At 41.8% G+C, this 26,508-nt stretch overlaps 1 protein-coding gene across 5 annotated transcripts in view; it reads right to left on the reverse strand.

Moving 5' to 3' along the window:
- The window catches only part of TRIT1 (tRNA isopentenyltransferase 1), a 44,164-nt gene extending 22,354 nt beyond the window's left edge, over nucleotides 1–21,810 (reverse strand). For all 5 annotated transcript variants that reach the window (XR_003970896.1, XM_030325714.1, XM_030325712.1 and 2 more), the window contains exon 1: nucleotides 21,637–21,810. Coding sequence is in view for 4 of the 5 variants with exons in the window: in XM_030325714.1 (XP_030181574.1) it covers nucleotides 21,637–21,810 (174 nt within the window). In the remaining variant the exon portion in view is untranslated. The remainder of the gene's footprint in view (nucleotides 1–21,636) is intronic.
- Nucleotides 21,811–26,508: the final 4,698 nt, after the last annotated feature.

Genomic DNA, 26,508 nt, shown 5'->3' on the forward strand with positions numbered 1-26,508 from the left:
GGTGAAGGTTGCAGAACAATGTGAATGTGCTTAATGCATGGTAAAATGGTACATTTTATGTCATGTATACTTTACCACAATAACAACGAAAGACTTGGATGACAGATTTTCAGCACAATGAGAAAACAGTGAATATCTGCAATGAACTGAAACTTTCAAACATTTGCTGAATTTTTCAATTCTTTTAAATATACACCCAGAAGTGGAATTGCTGGATCAAATCACAATTTTCAAAACTATTGAGAGGACTGGTAACGTTCTATTTCTTGAACTGAGTTGTGGTTACACAGGTATTTTCACTTTTTAAATTTTTTTATGTTTCATTTTTTTGAGAGAGAGAGAGAGAAAGAGAGAGCAAGCTGGGGCAACAGGGAGCAAGGCAGCAAACTCACAAACTGTGAGATCGTGACCTGAGCTGAAACCAAGAGTCAACGCTTAACTGACTGAGCCACCCAGGCACCCCTACACAGGTATTTTCACTTTTTGTACACCTACGAATTATGCATTTAAGATTTTACTTTTAAGTAATCTCTACACCCAACAGGGGGCTTGAACGCATAATCCTGAGATAAAGAGTCACATGCTCCACCAACTGAGCCAGCCAGGTGCCCCATGAATGATGCATTTTAGGGCATACATTGCTTATCAATTAAAATCATACCACCCAGCCAAAAAGCAAAAACACAGCAACATTTTACACATATGCACTAAGGATAAATATCTAAACAAATTTAGAAACCAATCAATTTTGTAAACGTCACATTTGGTCCATACAGATATTTATATTGCAAATGCCCCAACTGGGCTTATTACCTGCCCACAAAACAACATTCTACCAGGGTAAGTCAGGTTTGTAGCTGATTGCTTTACATTCCACCTATTTTCCAGCTTCAATTATAGTTTCAGTGTGACTTCGCCTATAGAACAGGCAGCCCTGGGTGCTAAGAAGAGCTTAAAGGGTTTGTGTTATCTTTTAAAGGCAGTATGCCACTCCGTTCCATCTCCTACTCTCCCAGAAGACACCTGTGATCTGTGTACACAGAAATGACCGGATAAAATGCTTCTCTCTGCACAAATCAGATTCTGTCAATACTAAGGAGGCTCTGGCCTCTTTGTGAGGTCTGATAGCTGAAATATTCTGAAAAATCCCAGGTTTAACCTACTTAGCCAATTATCAACATAACTGACTTATCTCTGCAAACATTTACTGAGTCTATTATGTGCCAGGTAATCTGCAAGATGTTAGGCATGCAAAGAAGATTAAGAAAGGGTCCCTGTCCTCAAGGAGTCCAGGCTAGCAGAAACAGAGATACAAATAACTGTACTATAAAGACATACGTGATTTAAAGTTTCTAAGAGACATTAAAGTGTGACTGTACCATCTTCTTTAAATATCATAACCACCAAACATTTAATGTTCTAGGTATTTAACTGGATACTACAAGGAAATAAGAGCTCACACAGCAAAAAATTATCCCAACCCAAAATGTCAACAGTCCTGAAGTTGAGAAACCCTGGTCCAAAGAAATTTCACCATGGAGAAACTCCCCAAAATCCCTGGGTGGTTTTGGTTTAGGTCAGGATATCACGGTTTCATGGGTTTGAGCCCCTCATCAGGCTCTGTGCTGACAGCGTGGAGTCTGCTTGGGATTCTCTCTCTCCGTCTCTCTCTGCCCCTCCCACCCTTGTGTTATCTTTGTCTCTCTCAAAATAAATAATAAACATAAAAAAAAAAAAATCTGAAGCACAGAGAGGTTGCATAGCTAGTAAGTAGTGGGGCTAGGACTTAAAATCCAGGCAACATGGCTCCAACCCTTTAGGGTTTTTATGCTGTAGGGTGGCCCTAATAAGTGTGTTAATCAGCAAGATCCTGGACACTGTGCAGATTGTGGAGCTCTGTCTGAGTTCATGTTGGCTATGATGCCCCAACATAGCTGTTTATAAGCAAAATGAAAAGCTGCCCTCCTTGTTTGGTTTCTTCCTCATAAGTTATCTTCCCCCTTTTAACTTCATTTCCTTCCCAATCCAAATTAGATCCTGAAATCCTTCAATCGCTTTCCTGCCTCTATCACCAAAAGTTGATTTTCCTTTTTGATTAAAAGAATTTGAATTTGGGGCACCTGGGTGGCTCAGTCAGTTGAGCATCCGACTTCAGCTTAGGTCATGATCTCGCGGTTTGTGAGTTCGAGCCCCGTGTTGGGCTCTGTGCTGACCGCTCAGAGCCTGGAGCCTGCTTCAGATTCTGTGTCTCGCTCTCTCTCTGCCCCTCCCCTGCTCATGCTCTGTCTCTTTCTGTCTCAAAAATAAAGAAAACATTTAAAAAAAAATTTTTTTAAAGATTTTGAATTTGATTATTCAAATGAAGAGATGTTGGAAAGTAGAGAAAAGGTCAAATCTCTTGCCTAACTTCCTTCCCTCCCTCCCTCTCTCTTTCTCTCTTTCTTAGTAGGCTTCACACCCAGCACGGAGCCCAATGTAGGGCTTGAACTCAACCCTGAGATCAAGACCTGAGCTGAAATCAAAAGTCAGACGCTTAACCACCGACTGAGCCACCCAGGCACCCTATTTAACTTTTCTTTCTTAATAAAAGGATAACTTCTTAAAAAATGTACACTTTATTAAGAAAGAATGAATTAGCTGCAGGAACAGGGCAGGCAACTACTCCTTTTAGCTTTGCTTGGCAGAAGTTCAACTGCAGACATGCTGACTAAATCAGACAGATTAAGATGCTCAGAAAGTGGGAGAACCTGTACCTGATGTGTTCAGTCTAGTGAGAGGAGTGGTTTGGAATTTGTAGTGCAGATAGAGACTTTTGGTCCTTCCAAGGCTATCTCTATCTAAGGGAAAAGGAACTACAATCATAATACAAGGCCATGCTTCTCAAACTGAGAGGTACATACATAATAAGTACACTATGCATTCTTCTTAAGCACCAGATCTTCCTAATTGGTAAAAAGAACGTAAAACATGAATTTTTACATCTAAATAAATGCAGACAGGGGCACCTGGGTGGCTCAGTAGATTGAGCATCGGAGTCTTGATTTCTTTGCCTCAGGTCATGATCTCGTGGTTCATGACTTCAAGCCCCACGTCGGGCTCCATGCTGACAGTGCAGAGCCTGCTTGGGATTCTCTCTCTCTCTCTCTCTCTCTCTCTCTCTCTCTCTTTCTCTCTCTCTCTCTGCCCTTCCCCACTCATCCGTCTCAATAAATAAATAAACGTTTAAATAAGTAAATAGATAAATAAATGCAGACAGATCAGAAAAGAGAATGCAAAACTGGCATACTTTAAAGTTAACATACTTTTAACATACTTTAAAGTTGAAGTATGAGAAACTCTGCAACGGAGAGCCTCTGCAGTGGCTGCTTAGAAGTCCACCTGCAAGCCCTGGCAAAGGATGGATGTAAGGAAATTCCGAGATCATCTACCCGGTCCAATCACCTGAAATTTTATACTTGAGAATACAGAGGCTCAGGGAGCTCCCCTGCATATATAATTGGCTGGCAATAGAGACACGACTAAAGCCTAGATGCTCTGCCCATAACACAAGCTGTTTCTGCTGCCTCTCATGAGGAGTTTTTATTCCCATTTGACTCTAGTCTGTTTGCTTGACTGAAGTAATGAATTCCTACTAAGGTGAAATTAAATTCCAGAAACTGAGAAGACAGCTTCCATACACTGAACCCCTTCAAGGTTTTGAAGAGTAAATATGATAGAAAGCTGAAAATATAAACAAAGACGATGCCATGTGACCATAATGCTGGGACAGAAACAAAAGGGCTCTTTTGAGAAAATGAAATCAATAATAAAGCTCTTCTTGTGGCCAATTTTACAGCCTCCAGATTGGCCCACTTTTGACGGTTTCAGTGAGATTTTATTTTAAGATACCTGAGATAGAGCATATATTATTTGGAGGTCTGTATCTAAGTTAGGGAAAGCCAACAGTGTATGATGGAGCCAGAAGCATGGGTTCAAATTCTGACTCCACTACCCAACTTCATTTCGCAGGATATTTAAGTATCTTAGTTTTCCCTGCCTCAAGTATCCTAATCTATGAAATGGGAATAATAATAATAATAGTACCTATAGTCCTCACTATGTTATTCTGGAGATTAGAGTTAATATAGATGAAATATTTAGAATAATGGCAGGCAAATGGTAATAAGCACTATAGAAGTGCTTGGCATTATCTATATTTAATTGGTGGTGATTAAACAAGATTTTTCTTGGTGTTTCGAGGTGAGACCCCTGGCTAGGGTTTGAAAGAAGAGAACCACAAAATACCAGAGCTAAAAGGAGCTTTAGACACCATGACAGACAGGGGAGCCTGTGTGGCTCAGCTGGTTAAGTGTCCAACTCTATTTCAGCTCAGGTCATGATCTTGGGATTCATGGGGATCAAGCCTGGCTTCAGGGTCTGTGCTGACAGTGCGAAGCCTGCTTGGGATTCCCTCCCTCCCTCTCTCTCTCTCTCTCTCTCTGCCCCTCCCACACACAAGCATGCCCACTCTTTCTCTCAAAACAAATAAAAAATAAATAAAATAGACACTGACAGACACTGTATGGCCCACAAAGCCTAAAATATTCACTAACTGGACCTTAACACAAAAAGTCTGCCCAACCCTGATCTGATCTAATCAGTCCCCCCTCACTAATACAGCCAAAGAGGAAACTAAAGCCCAGAGAGGGCAGTTATCTTGTCCCAGGTTATAAGTACAGCGAGTTAGTGGCAAAGCTGAGACTAAAACCCAGTTTTCTCAGTAAATAAAACTGCCTGCTAGGCTAAACAAGCTAAATGAAGACCTCAGAGTAAAGACAGACTATAAATTAGGAAACATTTGCCTATTAGGCAAACCATCTAAATCTAATTCTAATCAATACACACTTTCTGAATACTGTAAGCCTGAGCATCAATGTTTTTAAATGCTACCCAGGTGATTACAATGTGCACCTGGGAGTGAGAACCACCGTTACAAGTTATGATGTTAGGCACTAGCAAGATGTAAACCAAAAAAAAAGGAAAGTAAGGAAACTGGGTAGTGGGGTAGCTAACCAAAAGTACCCACCTGGACAACACAGAATCCCATATTCCATCTGTAATTGTGCATGTAGGGGACTGCAAGCAAAGAGCAACAGGCATGCTGAAGGCAAGGAGGCCTGAGTATACCTTCATTTACACCAGAGCATCAACAATACTTTTTGTTCACATCTGTAAGTTCCAACAGTTCAATACATTATAAATCTATTATAACATTCTCATTTTTTTTTAAAGTAGACTCGGGGCACCTGGGTGGCTCAATCAGTTAAGCGTCTGACTTCAGCTCAGGTCATGGTCTCACTGTTCGTGAGTTGGAGCCCCGTACTGGGCTCTGTGCTGACAGCTCAGAGTCTGGAGCCTGCTTCGGATTCTGTGTGTGTGTCTCTCTCTCTCTCTGCCCCTCCCTGGCTCACGCTCTGCCTCTCTCTCTCTCTCTCTCTCTCTCTCTCAAAAATAAATAAACATTTTAAAATCTTTAAGAAAAAATAATAAAGTAGGCTCTATGCACAACATGGGACTTGAACTCATGACCCAGAGAGCAAGAGTCCATGTTCTACTGACTGAGCTAGCTGGATGCCCCTATAACATTCTCTTTCTAAAAGAATGTTAAAAGTAACATGTACTCACAAGAAGTATGAGAACATACAAACCTAAAACATTTATTATGACCCCAAAAAAATCATACAAGTCAAAAGACAAATGACCAACTGAAAAAAATACTTCCAATACATGAGACTGCGTAAAAGATTCAAACTTACAGTACACAAAAAACTCTTACAAAGCAATAAACACATAAATGAAAACCATTATATAGAAGTGGGCATAACAGGTATGAGCAAGGAATTAAAACAAGCAATACACAAATGACCAATGCACCCTTGAAAAGACAATTAACCAAAGAAATGAAATCAAAATGAAATTCATTTGTTTGCCAAACTATAATAATGAAAAGATAGGTAATACACAGAATTGCAAGGGTGAACAAAAATACACATACCACTGATACAAACTTTCTTCAAACCAAAAGTCGGGCAATATGTATCAAAATGTAATGTGTGCCAACCAGCAACAAAAAGACAACCAACCCAATTTAAAAATGAACACAAGGGGCGCGTGGGTGGCTCAGTCAGCTGAGTGTCCTACTTCAGCTCAGCTCACGATCTCAAGGTTCGTGGATTCAAGCCCCACATCCGGCTCTGTGCTGACAGCTCAGAGCCTAGAGCCTGCTTGGGATTCTGTGTCTCCCTCTCTCTCTGCCCCTCCCCCACTCATACTCTGTCTCTCTCATCTCAAAAATAAACATTAAAAAAAAAAAATATGAACACAAGACCTAAATAGATATTTTTTCCAAAGAAGATATTACACAAATGGCCACTAAGAAAATGTAAATCAAAACTCTAAAGTGATACCACTTTCACACCCACTAGGATGCTACAATTTTTTTTTTTTTTTTAAGGAAAATTTTATTAAAAAGGAAAAGGGTGCCTGGATGGCTCAATCGTTTGAGCGTCCAACTCCTGATTTGGGCTAGGTCATGATTTCACCGTCATGAGACTAAGCCCCATGTTGAGCTCAGCACAGAATGCAAAGCCTGCTTAGGATTCTCTCTCTCTGCCTCTCCCCAGCTTGTGCCCTCTCTGTCTCAAAATAAACAAAACTAAAAAAAAATAATAATAAAAGTTAAAAATAATTTTTTAAAAGGAAAAATAACAAGTATTGGAGACAAGGTAGAGAAATTGATACCCTTACACATTGCTGGTGGGAATGTAAAATAATATAGCCATTGTGTAAAACAGTTTGGCAATTCCTCAAAAAGTAGACATAGAATTACCATGACCCAGCAATTCTACTCCTAGGTATTACCCAAAAATAACTAAGAACAGATAATCAAACAAATACATGTACATATACATACAAGTTCACACTAGCACTATTCATAATAGCCTAAGGTACTAATGCCCATCAATAGATGGGACAAATTGTGATCTATACATACAAAGGAAAATTATTCAACCATAAAAAGGAACAAATTACCAATACATGCTAACAGATTATATGATTGCATTTATATGAAATATCCGGAATAGGTAAAATCTATAGGGACAGAAAGCAGACAAGTATTTGCCAGGAGCTGGGCGGGAAGGGAAAATGGGCAAGTAACTGATTAATGGGTATGGGGTTTTCTTTTGGGGTGGTGGAAATATTTTGGAACTAGACAGAGGGTATGGTTGTACACCACTGTGAATATACCAAATGACACTGAATCGTTCACTTTAAAGATTTGATTTTTTAAGTAATCTATACACCCAACATGGGGCTTGAACTCACAACCCTGAGATCAAGAGTCACATGCTCTACTGACTGAGCCAGCCAGATGCCCCAGAATCATTCACTTTAAAATGGTTGATGCTGGGCACCTATGTGGTTCAGATGTTTAAACGTCTGACTCTTGATTTTGGCGCAGGTCATGATTTCACGGTTCATGAGATCGAGCCCCACATCTGGCTCTGCACTGACAAAGCAGAGCTTACTTGAGATTCTCTTTCTCCCACTCTCTCTGCCCCTCTCCCATGTGTGTGCTCTCTCCTGCAAAATAAATAAACTTTAAAAAACAAAAAATAGGGGCGCCTGGGTGGCGCAGTCGGTTAAGCGTCCGACTTCAACCAGGTCACGATCTCGCGGTCCGGGAGTTCGAGCCCCGCGTCAGGCTCTGGGCTGATGGCTCAGAGCCTGGAGCCTGTTTCCGATTCTGTGTCTCCCTCTCTCTCTGCCCCTCTCCCGTTCATGCTCTGTCTCTCTCTGTCCCAAAAATAAATAAACATTGAAAAAAATTTAAAAAAAAAATAATAATTCAAAATGGCTGACGTCATATGAATTTTACCTCAATGAGAAAAATAATATAACCTCTAATAACCTCAGAAAATTGGGAGGAAAAAAGAGGTAATGTTTACATCTTACCCAGTATTCCCATTCTAGGAATTATCCTGAAAAAGGAATCACACAGTCCAAAAAGATGTATGTGTGAAGATGTTCATCTCAGCATCATTTATTATAGCAAAAAACAACCCTTTAAATGTCCTTCAGTAGAAACCTCATTAATTATGATACATCTATAAAACAGACTTACACAGATGGGGTGCCTGGGTGGCTCAGTCGCTTAAGCACCTGACTCTTGATTTCGGTTCAGGTCATGATCTCGTGGTTTATGGGATCGAGCCCCGCATTGGGCTCCATGCTGAAAGCGTGAAGCCTGCTTGAGATTCTCTCTCTCCCTCTCTCTCTGCCCCTCCTGTGCTTGTGCTCTCTCTCTCTCAAAATAAAAAAAAATAAATAAATTTAAAAAAAAAATAGACTACCCGGAGATTAAAAACAACCAAGTAGAAAGTTGGAAGGCTTACGCTATCCAATTTCAAGACTTATTATAAAGCCACTGTAATCAAGACAATGCAATATTGGCAAAAGAAGAGACACATAGATGAATGGAACAGAACACAGCCCAGAAATAGACCCGCACAAATATAAACTGGCTTTTGACAGAAGTACAAAGGCAATTTAATGGAGAAAGGATAGCCTTTCAAAATCAGTGCTGGCACAACTGGATGTCCATAATATCATACCTTATACAAAAATTTATTCAGAACAGCTCACAAACCTACATGTAAAATGCAAAACTATACAATTTTTCTTTAAATAATACTTCTCTTAATAAATGGTGAGGGGCGCCTGGGTGGCTCAGTTGGTAAAGCTTCTGACTTTGGCTCAGGCCATGATCTTGCGGTTTGTGAGTTCAAGTCCTGCGTCCGGCTCTGTGCTGACAGCTCAGAGCCTGGAGTCTGCTTCAGATTCTATGTATCCCTCTCTCTCTGCCCCTTCCCCACGCTCTTTCACTAGCTCTCGCTCTCTCAAAAATAAATAAAACATTTAAAACTTTTTAAAAAAATGGCAAGAAAATCTGCATGACCTTGGGGTTGCCAATGAGTTTTTAGGGTAGGAAACCAAAGACACAATCCATAAAAGAAAAAAAAATTGGACTTTGTGAAAATTTAAAACTTTTGTTCTGTCAAAGACACTGTGAAGAAAATGAAAAACAAATAAGCCACAGAGCAGGAGAAAATACTGGCAAATAACAAATCTAATAAAGAATTTGTACCCAGGATATATAAAGAACTCTTAAAAGTCAAGAATAAGACAAACACATCCACCAAAAAATCTGACAAACACTTCAAAGACACACAGATGGCAAATAAGCATATGAAAAGATGCTCAACATCATTAGCCTTTAGGGAAATGTAAATTGACCACCCTGAGATACCAGTACATACCTATTAGAATTGCTAAAATTAAAAAAAAAAAAAAAAAAAAAAGACAATACCAAATCCTGGGGAGGATACAGAGGAACAGAAATTCTCATTCACTGCTGGTAGGAATGCAAAATGGCACAGCCATTTTGGAAAGTCCTTTAAGGGTTTCCTATAAAGTTAAACCATTGGCACATGAATGTTTATAACAGCTTTCTTTATACGTGCTAAAAACTGGAAATTCAGATGTCCTCTCTTAGGTGAATGGGCATACTATGGTACATCCATACAATGGAATGACACTTAGCAATAAAGAGTAATGGACTTGGGAGATTTAAAAGGTACTTTTTGCTAGGTGAAAAAGTCAGACCCCAAAGGCTGCATATTGTATGATTCCATGTACATTACATTCCAGAAAAAGCAAAAAACAAGGGGATGGAAAACAGATCAGTGGTTGTTGAAAGGTGGGGTAGGTAGAAGAGCTGACTACAAAGAGGCCATACAAGAAAATTTTTAGAGTGATGGAACTGTTTAGTACGGTACTGTGATGGTGGATACCTGACTTTGCATTTGTCAAAACCCATAAAACTGTACTCAACAAAGAATGCACTTTACTGTATGCAATTTAAAAAAAAAAAACAAAACAAAAAAACAACTTCTGGGGAACCCAGGATAGAATGCGGACTGCAATAAATGAATCTGTGTTACAAATGCACAGCATTACCTCACTGAAGGGCAGTGGAGGGGGAAAAAAAGGAGCTTACCTAAATAACTGTGTATAACATTATGACTAGATACTATAGGCTAAAATGAACAAAAAGAACTGTACACAAACATACCTAATTGGTAAATTGTTGGGGCGGCTGGGTGGCTCAGTCGGTTTGGGCATCTGACTTTGGCTCAGGTCATGATCTCACAGTTTGTGAGTTCGAGCCCCGCGTGGGGCTCTGTCCTGTGGGACTTTGTCCTGTGGGACTTTGTCCTGAAAGCTCGAGCATGGAGCTTGCTTCAGATTCTGTCTCCCTCTCTCTCTGCCCCTCCCCCAGTCGTGTTGTGTCTCTCTCTCTCAAAAATAAATAAACGTTAAAAAAATGTTTTAATTGGTAAGTTTGTTTCTTACATAAGTAACTACTGAAACTACTTTACAGGTTGCATAAATAAATAAATATATTATAGCCAATGAGAAGCCAAATTTCTTTCTCTCTGAGAAAGAGAACACAAATAGAGAACATTGGGATGGATCCTGTGGTGCCAGAGTAGAGTCAGAGATATTTGTATAAACACATGTTTATTTTCATATATATGTAGATAGATACAGACATAAACATAGATATTTGTGTATACAAGGATTAGTGTACATAAGCATGTTTCCTAGCTTTTTCCACCAAAGAGACAAGAAACAATGATACCCCAATAGCAACAAACACACCCAGCATCCAGATTTTGGTTTCATTTTTTTTTTTTTTTATTAAAAAAATTTTTTAGGGGCGCCTGGGTGGCGCAGTCGGTTAAGCGTCCGACTTCAGCCAGGTCACGATCTCGCGGTCCGGGAGTTCGAGCCCCGCGTCGGGCTCTGGGCTGATGGCTCGGAGCCTGGAGCCTGTTTCCGATTCTGTGTCTCCTTCTCTCTCTGCCCCTCCCCCGTTCATGCTCTGTCTCTCTCTGTCCCAAAAATAAATAAACGTTGAAAAAAAAAATTTTTTTTTTAAAAAATTTTTTAATGTTTATTTATTTATTTATTTTTTAACATTTTTTATTTATTTTTGGGACAGAGAGAGACAGAGCGTGAATGGGGGAGGGGCACAGAGAGAGGGAGACACAGAATCGGAAACAGGCTCCAGGCTCCGAGCCATCAGCCCAGAGCCTGACGCGGGGCTCGAACTCACGGACCGCGAGATCGTGACCTGGCTGAAGTCGGACGCTTAACCGACTGCGCCACCCAGGCGCCCCTAATGTTTATTTTTAAGAGAGAGAGAGACAGTGGGAGAGGGGCAGAGAGAGAGACACACATACACACACACAGGATCTGAAGCAAACTCCAGGCTCTGAGCTGTCAGCACAGAGCCTGACCGAGAGGCTTGAACTCACGAACCTGTGAGATCATGACCTGAGCCGAAGTTGGACGCCTAACCAACAGAACCACCCAGGAGCCCCAGATTTTGGTTTCTAAATACCATTCACACAAAAAAACAAACAAAACAAAAGAAAAACATTCACCAATAAAAGGAATCAGGGCTCCTTGGGAAAATGGCTGACTCTAGGGCTGGGGCAAGACAAACATAGGCTGGGAGCATCTTGCAGTGCCAGAAAGGAAGTACTAAACAAACATGGAGGCATGCCAAAGGACACAGAGGCAATATGAAAGAGCGCTCAATAACCAAAGTTGGAATAATCTGAGCAACAAAACAACACTGTATTGGATTACAACCCAAAGAATAAAATAAATATCCATACTATACAAGTAAATGATGTAAATAAGTGAGGAAAAAGGACAAATCATTCCACAAAAATTACAATTCATAAAAGTAGAAGGAATGAAGTAAATTATCATAGTAACTGCAGCAGGAATGATCCACTGACAAATCCTTAAATTAGTGAGTGAAACTTTAAGGAAAAACAGGACATCTGAATTGTCTCAAAGTATCTCCTCTAAAATATTTATTAATTATTGTGGTGCTTTTAACATACATCCACACATTCTTGGATATTCCTCCCTTCAGGAGGTAGAGCTTAAATCCCCTCCCCTTCAATGTGGGCCGGACCTAGCAAGTCATTTCTAACAAATGGGGCTTCACAGTGGCAAAATCTGGCAGATGCAACCCAAACCAAACAATCAAGGTTAACGTTAACAGCACCAGAAATAAGTCATGTTGACATCATACCCTGATATGATGTAATGAGAAGGGTATGCTTTCCCCAAATCTGTAATGCCAGTGTAATCATGAGAAACCCAAATTAAGAAACATTCTACAAAATAGCTGACAAGTACCCTTCAACAGTTTTGAAGTCATAGACTGGAAGAGTCTGAGAAACTGTCACAGATTGGAGGAACCTAAACAGACACGAAAACTAAATGCAATGTGGGACCCTAGATGGGATCCTGAAACAGAATAAGGACATTAGTAGATAACTAGTGAGAACCAAGTAAGGTCTACAGTTAACAGTACCGTACCGATGTCAATTTCTTAGTGTTGGCAAATGTACCATGATGATGCAAGATGTTAATTTTAGGAGAAGATAGGTAAAGGGTATACAAGAACTCTCTCTACTATCTTTGAAACTCTTGTGTAAATCTATAATTACTTCAAAATTTAACAACCAATAAAGTAAACAGGGTTTCTTAACCTCAGTACAATATATTACTATTTTGGGCCAAATAAATCTTTGTTGTGAGGAGCTGTTTTATGCAAAGTAGGATGTTTGGCAGCATTCCTGGTCTCTACCCAATATATGTCAGGGACCAACCTCCCCAGTTGTTACAACCAAAAATGTTTCCAGAAATCGCAAATGTCCCCTGGGGGGCAAAATGATCCCATATTGAGACCACTGATGTACAGTTGTATAACATTAACACATAAAGTTATCCATAACATACTGCTAAGAGTGGGGGGAGAGCAGGACACAGAAGAATAGCAAATGTATGAGTCAATTTATGTAGAAACATACACACATAAATGGAACCTTCAGGACATTATGCTAAATGAAACAAGCCAGTCACAAAAGAGACAAATATTGTATGATTCCATTTATATGAGGTATGTACGAGCAGTCAAAATCATAGACATAGAACGTGAAATGGTGGTTACCAAGGGCTAGGAGGAAAGAGGAACGGAGAGGTATTGTTTAACGAGTACAGAGTTTCAGTTTTACAAGACAAAAAGTTATGGAGATAGATGGTGTGATTATGGTTACACAGCATTATGAACATACTTAATACCATTAAGCTGTACAGTTAAAAATGGTTAAGATGAAGGTATCTGGCTGGGTCAGTTGGCCGAGAATGTGACTTTTAATCTCCAGGTCGTGAGTTCAAAAGCCCAATCAATGTTGGCCGTAGAGGTTCTTTTAGTTTAAAAAAAAAAAAAATGGTTAAGGTGGTAAATTTTATGTGTATGTTACCACAGTAAAATTGGGAATAAAAACAAAAAAACACATAAGCACATTTGCAAAAATACACAAATGTCTGAAAGGATGTGCACCAGCATTTTAAAATGTTGAACCTTTGATGCCAAGACTATGGTGACACTTCCTTTGTACTTTTCTGTTATTTGGATTTTTTTTTCAAAAACCAAATCCTATTGATTGTCTCTAAAATGTCGAAATGGTTACTTCTCCCCAGCCACAGACCAACTCCAGCCCCTCTCACCCAGGCTAATGCAACCAAATCCTAAACTGTTTATCACTCTCTAACCCACTCTCCATCAGAGTTACCCTATGTAACAGATTTGCTATCACTTCCGAATTTAAAACGCCACGCCTCCTGGCATTCCTTTCAAGGGCCTCTGCAACTTGTTCACAGGGTCCTGTATTTTTAGTTTTACCTCTTACTACTGTTCCTCAAGTATCCTCCATGCCAGATAATTCCTGGTCATTCCTTGAAAACATACCATACACTTTTATTCTTCCTTTACTTTGCTCATGCTGTTCTTTTGTCAGGAATAGTCTTCCTCCTCTGTCTGATAAAATGTATACAGTGGGTACAGGGGAAAAGAATGGGATGCAGGATGAATGGACAAATAAGTAAGAAGACGTGGGGGAAAAATACAGAATAGCACAGAGACAGAGTTCAAGAAAGGAATTTTCTGGATGGGTGAGATAATGATAGTGCCTACCTGATAAGGCTGTGATGAGACTAAGTGAGATAATACATGTCAAACTTTTAGAACAGTACCTGGCATACAGACTATTATTGCTTACTACATTGCTGCTATTATTATTATGACTGTTCATGGTGTAGTGGTATGAGCCTGAACTCTGGATGCCACAATGAGGAAGCAGCAGTGGTGAACCTGTAGCTCCAAACCAGGGCTCCAAAGGTAAGCAAGGCGGCAAAGAGGACCCCAGTCTGTAGTAGAGGCTAAAGTCTGGGATTGTGATGCCTCCTGCTTTGGTCTTCTTCTTCAAAATTCCTTTGGCTATTCGGGGCCTTTTGTGGTTCCATATGAATTTTAGGATTGCTTGTTCTAATTTCGAGAAGAATGCTGGTGCAATTTTGATTGGGATTGCATTGAATGTGTAGATAGCTTTGGGAAGAGGACCCCAGTCTGATTCAAGTTTATCTAAAGAATTCAAACTACACAAGAAACCAAAACCAATTTAGTTAAGACACATACAAGTAGATACGAATCACATACGTGAATTCTTACATACCCCAAGTAACTTTTACCCCTAGAACATACTACATTCCTTTTGAAGAAGAGCTATTTCAACACCCTGCCCCAGGCCCTGAAGCCTCAGGGCAGCACCTCACCCTCACAAATCTGAACCTGCAAGTCCCATTTGTGCCCTCCCACGATTTCTCATTTGGCCAGTAGTGACTTCTCTTTCCTTACAAAACATCGAAGGTTTGATTCCAAAGTTCTTCCCATCGCTGCAAAAAGGTGAACATACAGTATATGAACAACCCACCAAGCTGAATACTTTAGCCAAAGGAAAACTACATTCAGTCACAGTGGCGGTGAATCAAGGAATCTAGAGACGCAGACAGATTTTTGGGAGGAGGCAAAACTTTTGAGACTTCCTTCTTAGCTTCTTGTCATGCTCAGTTGTTTTTTTTTTAATGCTTATTTATTTTGAGAGCAAGAAGGAGCGTACAAGTGGGGGAGGGGCAAAGGGAGAGGGAGAGAGAATCCCAAGCAGGCTCAGCACAGAGCACAACATGGGGTTTGATCCCACAGACTGTGAGATCATGGCCGGAGCTGAAATCAAGAGTCGGATGCTCGGGGTGCCTGGGTGGCTCAGTCGGTTAAGCGTCCGACTTCGGCTCAGGTCATGATCTCACAGTTCGTGAGTTCGAGCCCCACGTCAGGCTCTGTGCTGACAGCTCAGAGCCTGGAACCTGTTTCAGATTCTGTGTCTCTTTCTCTCTCTCTGCCCCTCCCCTGCTCATGCTCTGTCTCTGTCTCAAAAGTAAATAAAAACATTACAAAAAAAAAAAAAAAAAAGAGTCGGATGCTCAACCAACTGAGCCACCCAGGCACCCCCAGCCTCAGTCTTTTTTTTTTTTTTTTCCTTAAAAGATCGCCTCTGTTCAGTTGTGGCAAGCAGCCTCCAGACAGCCCCCATCTCTCCTGGTTAACAGGTTTTTGTGGCTTTTATATCGTGTCCTACTAAGCCACTGTGATTCACACTCCCTTCTCTCCTTTCATATCCCTCTCCCATGCATCCCTGATCTCCCTTGAGCACTATCAGACAAACAGTCCTTTGGTTTAAAAAAAAAAAAAAATACTGCTCCTAAATTATGTCCCGAAGCAGACAAAAAGAACCCAGACTCCACATCTATTAGATGACACATAGGCTGCTCACTAGTCAGACTGCCAAAAATCATTTGCTTCTGCTCTTGTAGGTTTAGACACACATAAAGGGAACAGTGCTCCTATGTATGACTACTGCTTCTCCACAGGACTTGAAGAACTAAGGCATTAGGGATACTTCCTCTCTATAAACCCAAATAGAACACTTTGTGTATTTATCTCGTGGCATATAGTTGGCAGTCTGTATTTCCAGGCAGTCATTGTACATCTTTTGGCAAGTGCCTTCATGTTTCTCAGTACAATGTTTCATCCAGTCACTGAAGGCGATGCATTGTACCTTGAATTTACATGCCAAGAAAAAGACTCAGTCTGAAAAGAAGACCTTCAGTATCATCTTCCTGCAATATATTAGACACTACAGAGGAGTTAGAAGACCCAGATCCAATTCCCAGGTGTACCAGTGTCTTGCAGCGTGATCTCTAGTGTGTTCTTTAATCTTCTGTGCCTCAGTTTTTCCATCCTGGAAAGCAGGGATTGTATTACCTGACCCTCCTTAAATTTAGACTCTTACTGCTGACTAACAATATTTACGTTTCTATGATTTGTGAAACCGGCACTTGGAAAACTCAGGAAATTAAGCACAAATGTTGTTTCTCACTATAATCACACCTGCCAGGCAGAAATCCAAAGTAGAGCCCAGCAGGAGTCCCTAAGCAAGTAATCCCTCAGAGAGTGTTTCTGACTTCCCATTCAACAAATCAAGTGCATGAGAATGGGAAGCAAGAAGCCAGGCAGGACCTTCACATGCTACATGGCTACAGAAGCAAGTCATTATCTGTTGGGCTCCAGGACAATATTATCACCCTAGATATACTACCCTAAACATTCCATTGTGGTTTTCCCTTGAAGAAGCTACCTCGATATACTTACTCAATGTTCACAAAAAAACAATCACTTTCCCTGGATGGGAAATGCCCCAACAGGGGTTGCCTTGGGATCACCCTACAGTTAAGGCAGAACAAAAGGATAACGAAACAAGTATGAGGTGCTAGACAAGTTAAGATTTAAGACAGTGTTTTACAACCCTTTTTGAATTACTAGTATACTTGTGAAATATGAAATTCTGGACATCATTCCAAAAGTGATTATTAAAAAGCAAATATTTGTTTTTTTTTTTTTTCAATGTTTATTTATTTTTGGGACAGAGAGAGACAGAGCATGAACGGGGGAGGGGCAGAGTGAGAGGGAGACACAGAATCGGAAACAGGCTCCAGGCTCCGAGCCATCAGCCCGGAGCCTGACGCGGGGCTCGAACTCCGGGACCGCGAGATCGTGACCTGGCTGAAGTCGGACGCTTAACCGACTGCGCCACCCAGGCGCCCCGCAAATATTTGTTTTTTTAAAAGATCAACTTGGAAGCCTGAAAGAACTTTCTAATTATCACACTTTCCATTTGGTCATCCTTTGGTCTGTGTGGCTGTACAACAAAGTTTACGGCTCCGACTAGGCTCTCCACAAGGCCAAGTTTCTCCTTTGTTTCAGTAAACATTCTCTGCCTTTAGTATCATTAAATTATTGACATTAAATTATACCTCTTAGTTGCAGCAAGTTTTATCCCCATAGGCAATGCCTCATGTGGCCACCACTTGGCTCAACACTCCATTTGACAGACATCACTATGAATTCACACTATGATTCACAATATGAATCCTCAAATACATTTTATATCCTGATCAAAATGTAGCACACTCCTGTGAAAGAAGAGTGGCGTACAAGTTAAGAAATACTCTCTAATGACTGAACACCACAGCTCCTGCCTCATCTAAAGGGGATGGCTTTGTGTGGATAAGGCAGTAGACGTGGAAAGTAAACACCTATGTTCAACTCCAGGTTTGCTACTTACCGCCAGACCTTACTGCAAGGCCTGTTGTCTTACCTGTGAAATGACAATGATATTTACCTTACGAGGTAAGGTAGAATAAAAAGCATATGTAAGTATTTTATAAACAAATTTGCTATGCAAATTTAAGTTGTTATTATCATTCTGCCTGTGTACTTATTTGAAATTGAAAATGCTCTTTCAAGGAGCTGGTAATCCAACATTAAGAACGTCCTTTTAGGGGCGCCTGGGTGGCACAGTCGGTTAAGCGTCCGACTTCAGCCAGGTCACGATCTCGCGGTCCGGGAGTTCGAGCCCCGCGTCGGGCTCTGGGCTGATGGCTCAGAGCCTGGAGCCTGTTTCCGATTCTGTGTCTCCCTCTCTCTCTGCCCCTCCCCCGTTCATGCTCTGTCTCTCTCTATCCCAAAAATAAATAAATGTTGAAAAAAAAAAAATTTAAAAAAAAAAAAGAACGTCCTTTTGTACACCTGAAACTAATGTGCCATTGCGTATCAACTATACTTCAATTCTTTCTTTAAATGTCATTTTTGTTCACACACTTATAAAAATTCTGAGTCAACCTCAAGTCACTAAAAAGCACCATCTCCCTCCACTGGATAAAAAAACAAGTGAAACACGTAACAGGGGCATGGTAAGCAAAGGTAGAATGAAGAACTGCATATAACCCCATAAATGGGGCAGAGATACTTTATATCATTATTTGGACTGAAAAGTAAAATCAAAGGTCAAAGTTCTCCAATGGGAATCAAGAGGAAATGATACAAATATCCACAGTACAATCAAAACTAAACACAACCTATAGCCAGTTCAGGAGGCTCAATAATCTTCAAAGTGTTTTCATACATTAATTAATCCCTGTGGTGTCCCTAGGACAAAAGAAATGTAATTCCCATGCTCTAGTTACTTATATAACCACACGAAAAATCTGAATGGATCAAGATGTGCCATTTTAATACGGCAAGTCAACAAATACTTCATCAAATATTAAGGGTCTACAGTATCATCAGCACTATATGAGGCTCGTTGTCCCATACACATGACCTGTTTTACAGTCAACAAAACCTCTAGCAACCTCAACCTTACGGCACACAGCTATGAGTAGAGAAAGATTTCTGAGAAATGGGTAATAACTATTAAAGAGCTATATACAACACTCATTGCCAGAACCCACTAACTTACTTAAAAATAAATGTAAAATTAAGGGGCGCCTGGGTGGCTCAGTCAGTTAAGCGTCTGACTTTGGTTCAGGTCATGATATCTCACGGTTTTTGAGTTTGAGCCTCGCGTCCAGCCAGCTCAGTGCTGAGAGCTGGAACCTGCTTCAGATTCTGTGTCTCCCTCTCTCTCTGCCCTTCCCCCGCTTGCATTCTGTCTCTCTCTCTCTTTCAAAAATAAACAAACATTAAAAAAAATTATTTTAAATAAATGTAAAATTAAGACGACTTACTGAGAACACTCTCGACAGGGCTACGTGTGGTGTTTGAGGAAGATGGGAACAGGGAGCAGTGGTGTGTTATTTTAAATAGGAGGATCAGAGAAGGCCTCATAAGGTGACATCTGAGTAAAGATGTGACTGAAGACAGAAAGCAAGCCACGTGGTTAAACAGACGAAGAAGTTCCACCAGGCAGAGGCAGTCAGTGCAAGAGTCCTGAAAAGGCTCATACCTGTTACACTCTCCACCCCCCAACAGACTTTCCCCTTGGAAGTCCTGTTGCCACTCCCACTGTGCCGTGCCAAACCTTCCTGACTTCCTGCCCTGCTCACCATACTCTCCCAGGCCCACAAACCTGAATCCTGAATCACATGGTGTGCATTATTCTTTCAGCGATCAGTGGTCAACTCACTTTGACATGATGACATCTTTCTTTTCCCCTGCATTCCTAACACCCACCCCCAAATCCAATTCATCAGGCACACTATTCACAGATGAATGCTTCTTACACACTGCCTTCCTTCATCATATTACTCATCCCCCATTCCACAACATCCGCAAAACCTAACGAACAGCCTCCTTTCACCATCCTACATACACACATGCCCATTTCACCTTCTAAATCTTCCTTCATGTTCTCTCCTTTGACATAATGCCTTTCTTCTTTCTTATCTATCCAAACTTCACCTTTCAAGTCCCTTTTCAGAGAGCTTTCCATGACTAACCACACCAGTCTTTGTTGACTTCTTCTCCCTTCTCAGAAACTGTATGCTTTAGCATAAAATCTAACATTTGCAGTCTCTCTCCTCCCTGCCCCATCCACCTTGCAGAGCATCATTAGTATCACAGTTCAAACACTACTTCTGCTTTATTTCATGTTTAGCTGGACTAAAACTCCCTGAGGAGAGGCATTATGGTTTTTCTCTCCAAAAGGGCCTTGCGGAAAATAGCACCTGTCATGTTTTTAGCACTCCGTGCCGTACTATTAAGTGCTTTACACACTTTATTATGTTAATCATCACAATTATGTTGCACTGATATTCTTCTTCCTATTTTACAGAAGAAACAAAGGCGCAAAGAGTTCAGGCTGAAATCACATATCTTAGAAAAGACAGGGCTGGGATTTGAGGTAAAGTCTGTCTCTTGAAGCTGACACATCGTAGAGGTTGCAAACAAACATTTGTTGAATTACACTAATCATTTCATGTGTGTTGATGGGTCATGTCCCTCCAAATGAAACCATGCCCCGAGGGTTACGGGGTGCAGTGGGAAGGACTGCCCTTCCTTGCTGAGTACCCATCAGGTAGGGGCTAGACTCAGTGCCAGGCCATTTCACACTCAAGCACCTCATTTACTCCAAAACCTCATTAACTGTAAATTACCCTCAATAAATAGCGTGTGTAATTCCTCCATCACAGATTTACCCCAAATGTCACCCACTCTCAACCCGAGGCCAAATGCACCCAGGTACTGTGTGTAGTACACACTCCTTCTGGGCTTTTCCTCTAACTCAGGGAAGAGGACAAAGCCTCCCGACTCCCATCAGCCAGAGTAGGTTAAAAAAAACCTCTAACCTCAGCTTACACAAATATTTGCCAAGTGCATGGCCCTGGCCTTCTTCAGGACCCTGCTCTTCATTCTAAAACTCATGATTTCGGGGCGCCTGGGTGGCTCAGTCGGTTGGGCGTCCGACTTCAGCTCAGGTCACGATCTCGCGGTCCCTGAGTTCGAGCCCCGCGTCGGGCTCTGGGCTGATGGCTCAGAGGCTGGAGCCTGCTTCTGATTCTGTGTCTCCCTCTCTCTCTGCCCCTCCCCTGTTCATGCTCTCTCTCTGTCTCAAAAGTAAATAAATGTTAAAAAAAATTTTTTTTTTAATAATAAAAAATAAAACTCATGATCTCACCTATTAAGCACCACAGCCCTGAGGACAGGTGGCATTTTTCCCACTTTACAGATACGTTAAGCTCACGTGGCCACGGCAGATCCGGAACTAGAATCCAGGTCTCGATGAATATCCATCCTGTTCCATACCCTCAGGAGGCACTCATAGATGGTAACCAACTTATACCGGTGTCGCTGAATACTCTAAGTAGCAAAGGCTCTGCGATAATTTTCATTCAAAAGATATTTATTGGACTCCTGTCAACCTTGTAGGTTCAAATGCTATCTCCTCCCCTTATTCGCTGTGTGACACAGAGAAAGCCGTTCCATCTCCCTAGGTGAATTTTCTCACGCGCAAATGGAGAGAACAGAATCTACCAACAGCAACGTCGTGAGAAGTAAATGAGATGAGGAAAGCCAATCAATCGCCTGGCACTACGTCTGGCACATGGTGGGTGGGCACCTAGTAATTATGGGTTCCCTTCACCTGCCCAGTCGGTCCCACAAGCCTCAGGGTTCACCCACTACACCCATGCGACAGGGTATCCACTCCGCCAGAGGCCCGCACGCGGCCTCTGGGTTCCACAGGCCCGTGGACAGCCGCACTGTCATACCTGCATGGAGTCAGCGCTGACGATTTCGCCACCGAGCCGCTGGCCTAGCTGCAACGCCAGGGTGGATTTGCCGGTGCCGGTCGCCCCAAGAATCACTACAAGAGGCAGTGTCCGTTGCAGACCCCGTAGCCCGGAACCCACAGAAACTGCTCGTGCAGCCGCTACCGCCGCCATCTTGAAGCTATCTGCGCTTGTGCAGGAGCAGCTGTCCCCATGGCAACCGTCAGTGCGCCTGCGCAGACCTAGGACTCCGTTAGGATGAGTGGAGAGGTGGGAGCAGCGCGACCAAGGCTTCTGAGCTTGAGAGGCTCTCGACCTGACTGCCCTCAACTAGCTGGTGCCAGCGCCTCAACTCTCTCCTCTCCCCTCTTTGTTGTTTTAACAACTGGTAATCAATTTATTAAAAAGATTTTTTTAACTCTCTCCTCTCTTAAATGGGGGATGGCAATCCTATCTCAAATCTATCCCTGTTATTTCTTCCTTTCACAGCAGCTAGTTCTTTTCTTCATACCACTAATTACAGTATAAAATTATATACTGACTCCTGTGTATTGTCTGACTTCCACCCCAGGCTGTTAGTTCCATAAAGGCAAGGAACAGATTCTGCCTAGGTCTAGGTCATTGCTAATATCTCCAGTGCCTAGCACAGTGCCTGATGCAGAACAGGCATTGTTAAATGGAGAAGAGAACGGTTTGCCTACCTAGTGCTGGAGCCACTGAACTAGAAGTGTGGTGTTCTCCAGAATCAGATCTGCCTAGTTCTTAGGCAAGGGCAGCTGCTCTAATGTTTTTATCCCACAAAACAAACCCAGACACAGAAGGAAGGACAAAATCTTCCATCTCTTTAGCAAAAGGATGCAAACGATGGATTGAGAACAGAGAAAAGCAAGTAAACAACCCACAAAATATGAACAGGAAGAATAAGGAAGGCAGAAAGGATAAAGTAGGAACCCTCAGATGAAAGTGAAGACCAGGGGCACCTGGGTATTCAGTGTCTGACTTCAGCTCAGGTCAGGATCTCACAGTTTATTGGATTGGGCCCCATGTTGGGGCAGTCTGTGCTGACAGCTGGGAGCTGAGCCTGGAGCCTGCTTCGGGTTCTCCGTCTCCCTCACTCTCTGCCCCTCTCCTGCTTTCTCTCTCTCTCTCTCTCTCTCTCTCTCTCAAAAATGAATAAACATTAAAAAAAAAAAAAAAAAAGCAGAGACCAGAAGACCGAAATTCAAGAACCACAACCTTTAAGAAAGGGCTTTGAAATGATAGAGCTGGGTTCAAATCCCAACTCTGCTACTTACCAGCTGCTGCATGGCCTCACTTTACCTCTTAGCCTCAGTTTTCTTTTGTTTAATGTTTATTTATTTTTTTAAGTTTATTTATTTATTTTTGAGAGACAGAGAGAGAGCGCAGGGGAGAGGCAGAAAGAGAGGGAGTCAGAATCCCAAGCAGGCTCCACACTGTCAGCACAGAGCCTGATGTGGGGCTCAAACTCACAGAACTGTGAGATCAGACACTTAACCAACTGAGCCGCCCACGTACCCCTTAATGTTTGTTTATGTATTTATTTTTAGAGCGAGAACAGCATCGGGGGGGGGGGGGGGGGGACAGAGAGAGAGAATCCCAAAGCAGGTTTTGCACTGTCAGCACAGAGCCTGACATAAGGCTCAGACTCACGAATCATGAGATCATGACCCAGGCCAAAATCCAAGAGTCAGATGCTTAACCAACTGAGCCACCCAGACGCCCCTTAGCCTCAGTCTTCTTATCATTAACTACCTCTCAGGATTGTCATAAGGATAAAATGAAGTTATATCCAAAATGTGTCTGCCACAATACTCTAACACATAACAACCACCATTTGCTGAACACTTGGTGTTACTTTAATGGTAACACCCCATCTGCCTCACTAAAGAGGTAAGAGCAGAAGCCTAAGGGCAGAGAAATTTTCAGTACTGTGTAAAAATACCTAAATATGTATTTTACTAACCCCTTGTTAGCCAATTTAAGGGTTAACTTTTTTTTCCCTGAGATTACTTGGCTCCACCTAGCTCTCAGGTCATATCACCAGGATCCCTTGGGCCAGAGGAATTACCCTTGGAAATTTAGATTATATGATAGGCCTGCCTGGAATAACTGCCAATACATTTCTCAATCACTTGGATCACTGCTGGCATAATGGGCACTCTTGCGGGCCCAGCCTGAACCCTGTAGCCACATTTATTGTTTGGAGAACATCAGAATCCAGGGTCCCCTATACCTCCTTTTCTCAGTCCAGTCTGCTTTGATCAAAAGCCTGTTCTCTCCAATTTGTGGTACCTGCCTGGGGCTGGTTTTAAAATCGAGATGTGTGGCCATAGATTGGCAGACACTCTCACATGATGGTTGTTAACTGTAGAGCCTTTGCCTGGAGACTTTCAGAGGGTACGGTTACCATGACAACCCCTAGAAAGACGGCAGGCAGGAGAAACGATGCAAATAAAGCAAAAGAGAGGCTAATTTCATGATGACAATCTGACCATGACAGAGTGCTCACTCACAGATGGGAAAGCACTGTCCAAGTCATGACCAGGTGACTGTTATGAGAGAGAGAAAAAAGAGAGGAGTGGAATTTACCACTGAGAGACCCAAAGAGGGAGAGGCTGGTTACCAAGGCAACTGGGGAGAAAGGAATGAAAAAATGAGGCTTCACCACAGCAGCAGAAAATTGCTTCTAGCCAAGCAACACGGGACTGTTGCTATAGAAACAAAGAGAACAGGGATCCTATAGACCATGGGGAGAATTATCACTGAAGTGGTGAGCAGGAAAGACTCCTAAATCAGAATGGAGCCCATGATTCAAAACAAATCAGGAGAAGTGAAAAAAAACCATACCATTTCTATTTATTTTTATTCTACCAGTCTTACCAAAAGAGAATAGGAACATATTCTGTAAGTATCTTTAGGCTACTCCATTTGTACCTCTATTTGTCTCCCTAATGATCTTCTGAACTCTAAATTATATTAAGAATAGTTCCTTCAGGATAGCTGTAACTTGAAATCCTAATTGGAGAGTTTAAGTTCAAGGGAAAATTAGGAAATTGAAGTCTATGACCAAGAGTTAAGAAGAATTTCTAAAAACAAACAACAACAACAAAAACAACAACAAAAATAATAGAAAATCCTCTAATGGGAAGCTTTGCACAAAAGGTACAAAAGAGAGTCAAGAAAGCTATTTGTAGTCATGCCCAGGTATTAGCCCTGACCCCTCTTTGCCTTCTGTGATGCCAGATGGGAAGTAGTTCAATCTATTCTGAAAGATAACCCAAGAGGTAAGAGGGTCTTTCATTTAAGGTCTCTGTGTATATCTAGAGGTGGAGGAGGCAGAAGCCCATTTCCAACATACTCCACTGCTTACAGATTATTGGGGGTAAAGAATTTCTGCTGGAAAAGGCAAAATTTCTGGGATAGGTTCGGTCCAGAAAAGCACAACTAAAATTTAAGACTAGGGATGCTCAAATTACTTGGAAGATAATAATTCTTTGCTTCCCCTTCTGAAAGTCCACAACCAGTCACCTAATTATTATCCTTAGTGTGTGCGTGTTGTACGGTGTCTGTAGGACCGATGTACAGTCAGGCTGGGCAACCTATGCACCTGCCTCACCTTCTTCAGGAAATTGAGAGCATGGGGTGGGATAGGCATGGGAACATGGCAAAAAAGGAGAAAGGGAGTAATGCAGAGAGGTAGAGGGGATATTGGAGTGATGACCCAATAGTGTTCATTATATTATTTCCTGCCCTTTGTATATTTTAAATATTTGAAAAAAAAATTTTAGAGGGGCTCTTGGTGGCTCAGTCAGTTAAGCATCTGACTCTTGACTTCGGCTCAGGGTATGATCTCCCGGTTCATGAGTTCAAGCCCTGCATCAAGTTCCATGCTGACAATGTGAAGCCTGCTTGGGATTCTGTCTCTTCCTCTCTCTCTCTGCCTCTACCTTGCTCACTCTCACTCTCTCAAAATAAATGAAAATAAACTTAAAAAAATACCTTCTTAAAAACATTTTTCTTAAAAAATGTAATGTTTATTTATTTTTGAGAGAGACAAAGAGACAGAGAGACAGAGACAGAGTACAAGTGGGGGAGGGGCAGAGAGAGATTGAGACACAGAATCCAAAGCAAGCTCCAGTCTCTGAACTGTCAGCACAGAGCCCGTCTCGGGGCTTGAACTCACAAACCGCGAGATCATGACCTGAGCCAAAGTTAGTGCTTAACTGACTGAGCCACTCAGGCGCCCCTTAAAAACATTTTTTTTTTAGAAAAAAGAAGAAGCATAGGGAGATGGTTAAAGGTGAAGCCATTCAAAGTGAAGCATCCAGAAAGTTCAAATGTTCAACATGGAAAGCTAGGGATGTTGTGATAGGACAGAAGGAGGAACATGCCATGGGAGGACTGAAGCATCTGTTTCCAAGGTAAGAGAAGAAAGTCGAGTTGAAGACAAACACTAGCTTTTTATTCAACCCAAGGAGCCCTAGCAGCCTGACCCCCATACTAATTAGGTATCCCAAATAAAAAATATTTCCTGTAGGATTATTTCACAATAAATTTGGTGCCTGTTTTAGGTTCCTAGGGCTGCCATAACAAATTACCACAAACCGTGTGGCTTAAACCAACAGAAATTTATTCTCTAGCAGTTCTGGACCCCAAAAGCCCAAAATCAAGGGGTTAGCAGGGCCATGCTCCCAAGCTTCCCTCTAGGGAAGAATCCCTCTTTGCCTCTTGTAGGTTCTAGTGGTTGCTGGCATTCCTTGGTTTGTGGCAGTGTGACTCCAATCTTCCTCTGTCTTCCTATGGCCATCTTCTCTGTGTGTGTCTCTTCCAAAAATTTCCCTCCCTAGGACC

The sequence above is a fragment of the Lynx canadensis genome, chromosome C1 (assembly GCF_007474595.2).
Source record: "Lynx canadensis isolate LIC74 chromosome C1, mLynCan4.pri.v2, whole genome shotgun sequence".
NCBI lineage: Eukaryota > Metazoa > Chordata > Mammalia > Carnivora > Felidae > Lynx > Lynx canadensis.